The sequence below is a fragment of the Citrus clementina genome, unplaced genomic scaffold, assembly GCF_000493195.1.
Source record: "Citrus clementina cultivar Clemenules unplaced genomic scaffold, Citrus_clementina_v1.0 scaffold_2, whole genome shotgun sequence".
Lineage (NCBI taxonomy): Eukaryota > Viridiplantae > Streptophyta > Magnoliopsida > Sapindales > Rutaceae > Citrus > Citrus x clementina.
The window spans coordinates 16,531,096-16,536,482 of NW_006262688.1; the positions used below are offsets into that span (position 1 = coordinate 16,531,096).

General features: G+C 30.8%; 1 protein-coding gene across 2 annotated transcripts; it reads left to right on the forward strand.

The window, feature by feature from the left end:
* The first annotated feature begins 621 nt into the window (after positions 1–621).
* On the forward strand, positions 622–1,832 carry LOC18052723. Of its 2 annotated transcripts, XM_024191382.1 has the most exons (2): positions 1,115–1,196; positions 1,339–1,832. In XM_024191382.1, the coding sequence occupies exons 1-2, from the start codon at positions 1,193–1,195 to the stop codon at positions 1,602–1,604; spliced, it is 270 nt and encodes an 89-aa protein (XP_024047150.1). In that variant the 5' UTR covers positions 1,115–1,192; the 3' UTR covers positions 1,605–1,832. The 2 variants fall into 2 exon arrangements, with proteins under 2 accessions (XP_006447300.1, XP_024047150.1); XM_006447237.2 differs by having other exon boundaries at positions 622–1,832.
* Positions 1,833–5,387: the final 3,555 nt, after the last annotated feature.

Sequence of the window (5,387 nt, forward strand, 5' to 3'; positions counted from 1 at the left end):
TGGTATAATAATAAATTAAGATATCAAGTTTATTGATATTAATAGCTATTAAATTTCAGTCAGTCTCTAATAAAAGAAATAATTTTAAATTTTAAATAAATTAAAATTAGAAGTACGACTTAAATTAACTTACTAAAGTAAAATAAAATTTAATAAAATATTAAATATTAAATTAACTCAAATACTATAATTTTGAATATATTCTATCACGTCTTACTTTAAGCTTATGGATACCTTCATTTACAAGCTGATTTCGTAGAGTAGAGAATCAGATGAGCTATACTGAGTGTGAGGTTTGCACGCGCTTTGCTAACTATACGATCGATATTGATGTGACTTTTGGATTCGTTGCTAGGAAACACATGGTATGAGCTCATGTCATGGCCACCCTCTTTTTTAAGCAAAATAACAATCTTACATTTATGTTTCAATTGGGCCACCCATTTTGATTGTTTTCTTCACACTTTTCTCGGAAATTCAATTTTGATTACTGAAACCCGTCAAGCCATTCCCACTTTTATTAGCAAGAATAATACCAAACCGGAAAAAAGCCGAAGGGGTTCTTTAGCTACAAAACATAACATGATTCATTGATTCTGCAAGTTGTAAAGTTATAAAAAAGAGCTTTGCAACCCTTAGAAGAAACTATCCATTTATTACACAAAACAAGTAATACAACTCCAATACCCAAACCAAAATTTTTGGTCCGTTTCCAAAGTAATTGCCCCCCTCCTTCCTCATCATTTCATTTCATCCTCTCCAAGTTATAAAAAGCCCACAATTAAAAATTGCCCAACTGTGTCATTCTCAGACGAAGCCCTGGATTTTCATTGGTCACACCATTTCACTCTCTTGTCTAGCCGGTGGGTTACACCAACCAATCACTTTTGACCAAGTGTAGAAGTTGCTCCCCACTTGCTGCTCACGAGAATTGACTCAATCTCCACTTTGTGGCAATCCTCATATATATCATTCCATTCCCCTCAGATTAGAAACTTCAGATAGAAAATACCCAGAATATTTTCTTTAATTGAAAATCAAAACTTTGACAGACCAAACTTCAAAAAGTCAAGAACTTTCAAATGGAAGAACAACAGCAAGGAGAACAAGAACCAACAACACCAACTTCACCAACATCATCATCATCATCGTCATACAAGTGGTTTATTAGAATTATGAGCAAAAGGAGAACATGGGTATGTCTCTTTGTTGTAGTATATGCAATATTGTTATCATCCTCATGGAATTTTCTTAAATCAATTCTTTCATGGTACAATTTACAATCTCATCAAAATCCATCATCTGGGTGGCCTGCGCTGTATGCATCGGTGCTATTAGGGGCCGTCTTTGGACTGCTTTCTATGGTTGCAGCTTTAGCTGTGGCCGTGCCTGCCACTTTGGTCATATGGATCACTGTTCTTGTTCTGCTTGCTTTCTTTGGCAAGCCCAGGACAAGTTTGGTCATTGAAGGGAGGAAAATTACTAAAGAAATTATTGGGTTTGTGTTCAAGATTTTGTTGAAGGAAGGTAATGCTGTGGCTGCTGTTTGTGCTGTTTTGGGTTACTTTGCACTTGTTAGAAGAAATTGTGGTGATCTTGAATGATTTTTTTATTCAATTAGGGTTTTTCAATTTTTGTTCTTAGATGAGAGTTTGGGAAAGCTAACCCTACACATTTTAAAAGATTCTGTAATTTCTTAATCTTTTTTTTTCCTCAATCTCTCTCTCCCCTAGGGGTTAGAATTGGGAAAGCTCATTATTAAGGAGCTTATGTAGCAATATTAATGATCTTGTTAATTTCCACTTTGTGCTGTATAATTTTAGTAATTATAAGATGAGAATGAGATGGAGATCTAATTGTAGAAAACTTTACATATTTTTCTGTGCAAAATCAAGTTTCCAAATTTATTTAGTTATTTTTTATTTTTTGGATTGGAAGTAGAAAACTTTACATGCCTAATTGGTAATAATATATATATATGAGTTCTAATTATCAAATAGAATGTATTTTATCCTACATCAATACATGTTTTGCCGAAGATGTTTTCATAATTGCAGACGGAGGAGGAGTTCAAATCAAATTCATAATCAAGCATTTTTAGAATTTTAGTAAAGTAGTAATATTTTATTTGATGTGAGATTAGAAATTATTAATCTGGGTTGCAAAGCAAATCACCACGTTAAGACCAAGTTTATTATGAATTATATATATGTTCATGTAACATTGCTCTATGATTTAAATCGTATAAAGTAAATGCCCACGACTTTTCCTTTTTTAACTTTTCGGCTAAAGGGTGGCGCTTCACATAAGAAACTATTCTTGTTATTTTCTTCTTAATCTTTGCAAATTTCATTAATGACAAAGAATTACTTATGATTTTACGCACCATCATTCTCCATTTGACCCACAATTGAAAACCAAATTATGAGAGATGCAATTAACGAAAGAAAAGTATTAGTTAGTTGACTAACCTATAGGATTATTAATCTATAGTAATCTTTTTAACATATAAATTATGGCGACAAATTTTTTTAAAAAATCCAAAATTGTTGGTGAAATATTTCGATATTCGTCTTTCAATTAAGATTCATACGCGTGTAGACTGGGGATGACGAAAAAATCCCCATAGAGAGGAGGTTTGTGGAACCTGTTACATTAGGTGAAGTATAGGTATAGCGTCTGATTTAATCTGTTTGGGGACGAGTACAATTTTTGTACCCATTGATTGGAAGGATTGGATACGGATATAAGACACTTTGGCCCGCACCCGCTACAAAACCCATTTGACTTTTTTTTTTAATGTTAAAATTGGCTATTTATTTAATAGCAAACAAAGTAAATAATAATGTAATAAAGAGCCTAAAACGTTAAATTAGCAGCTTGCCAATTGCCATCATTCTTTAAGGATATCAAAAGTCCCTCTAAAAAACTTTGAAAAAGATATCAAAAGTCAATTTTGAATACTTTAACGTCTTACAAATAGTTTAAAAGGAAAAAAAAAATTCAAATTGAGGTACTTGATCGCCCTTTAGTTTAAAATTTATAATTCTAAATTTTGGTGCTCTTTGTGTGTTTTATAATTTTAAATTGTGGTGCACTTTGTGTGTATGTATTTTATCTAAATTTGAAACTAATTTTTTTTAAAATTATGGTGTGTATTGTCTTTTAGTTCAAATTTTATAATTTTAAAAAAACTGAGACTATTTAAACCACCAAAATACTCACTAAACTCACCTTTTAATAAACTTTTTATGACCAAAACATCCCAAAAGTAAATTACAATTATAGACAAGATAATATGGTTAAATTAAAAAAAAAACACTATTTCCATCTTGATCTCCTTTTTATTGTTCTCTCTCTTTATTCAATGGGTATTGATTGGATCATTTTCAATGGTATTAAATTAATTGGAATCACATAAGATAATTACTTAAGAGATATTCTTTGTCAATGAGAGAAGGAAAGTGCCGGGGGAATGAAAGTTGTTTGCTTGCTTGATGTGACCTTGCTTCTAAGTTCAAAGATGGTACAATTTGAATTTTGTTTCCCATATGCGACTGGAATAAAGATCGAAAGAAGTTGGATTTAGCTAATAAGTTCTTCCTAACCCAATTTCTTATTACTCAGGTGTGTTTTTTAGTCAAGATTTATATATTCATGTGTGAGAATATAGTGCAAATAAATGGTGGAGAAAGATTTTTTTTTCACTTGGTGTGATTTATGATTTTGTTATTTGGTGTAATTTATGAAAATATGTTCAAAGGTTAATGGGACAAAAAACAATCGATGGAAAAAATGAATATGAGAGTAAAACCTTACCATTTGTAATGGTGGAGGAAGATCCATAAATAATTTCAGAGATAGAGAAAGGACGAAGAAGCCTTGAAAAAGAAAATTGCACAAAATATAATAATTTTGTTCAATAAAAGTATAATAGGTGCTAAGATGGATTTGTTAAGTAAAGCATAAAATTTCAAATTATGATGATGGTTTTATTAAGTAATTGGGTTTAATGAGTATTTTAGTGGATTCAAATAGGTTTGTTCTTTTAAAAAATATGTGTTAATAGGGTGAAATTATTTGAACCAATCAATTTCCTTTCTACATTCTATTTTTATTTAAGAATTTAATTATCTAAATAATTTTTTAAAAATACTCAATTAATTCTTTCTTCTTTTTCTCTTCCCACCTTCACAAATTCTCATTAGTTCATTCAAAAATATTCTTTTACCTATAAACAATCGGTATAACTAATTAAGAGAAATAAAATCCACCATTTAGAAATGAATATTAACAAATTTTTATTAGCTATAAAAGTTAATGAATATCAATAAATTTATTTTCACTAAACACAAAAACTAATGAATAAAAAAAAATCTTGCATATATAGATCATGATATAATAAGAAAAGTCAAAAAAATGAATTTAAAAGAGAATGAAATTGAGTATTTAGTTTGTAAAATATGAAAGTAAAGAGAGAATGCACAATTGTAAGATAGAGAGAAAAATATATTAGAGAAGGGTAATTTTAAGAATTTTAAATTTTAAATTTTTAATAATGAATTTATTTTTAAAATGGGTGTAGAAAAGAATTTAGTAAGAGCTTGAGAAAGGAATTTCTTCTGTTTTACCTATGCGGATGTGGGTATTGACCGTTCTATACCATACCCTAGCTGGTTACTATCCCTACCCCACGTAGACTCTGGAATAAGTTTTTGGGTTAAACTTTTATTCGGCTTATCAGGGTAGGCTTTACTTTCCATCTTGGTCCAAGATTCTTGATAATCTTATAGGCTATAACCAATTCCATGTTTTAGGTTTAATTATGCATACTTATTAATAATAATAATAATCATAATAATCATACATTTCTTCAACCAAAAGACACTTACTTGCCTGTTCACTTGCTTCTAAGTTCTAACAGCATTTCTTGGGAATTATTACTTCTTTTATTTAAGTCGAAAAGAAAAGAGTGTCCAGCCCACAAAAAACTTGGACCAATGTTTGTGTAGCTTGATACCAGTAGCCCAACCTATAATCAAAAGGGATCTTGATTCTTGGACACAAACACTAGGCCCATGGGCTATGTCATTTTCGTATATGGAATTTTCCCTGTTGCTATAATTATATACGGTATTGATAATTAAGATAGTGTTTACTTGCTGGAGTGGGAGTGTAGAGTGTGGATTCCTCCCACTCCAATGTTTACTTACTTTAAAAGAGAGAGGAGTGGGAGTGGAAATCCGTGAGTCCCACTCAATTTTGGAGTGGGGAGTGAGATTCCCACTCTCATGGGAGGAGGTGGGAGTGGGAATCCACTCCCCCCTCATCTCATTTTCTCCTTATAATTAAAATAAAAATAAATAAATAATATTTAATAAAATAAA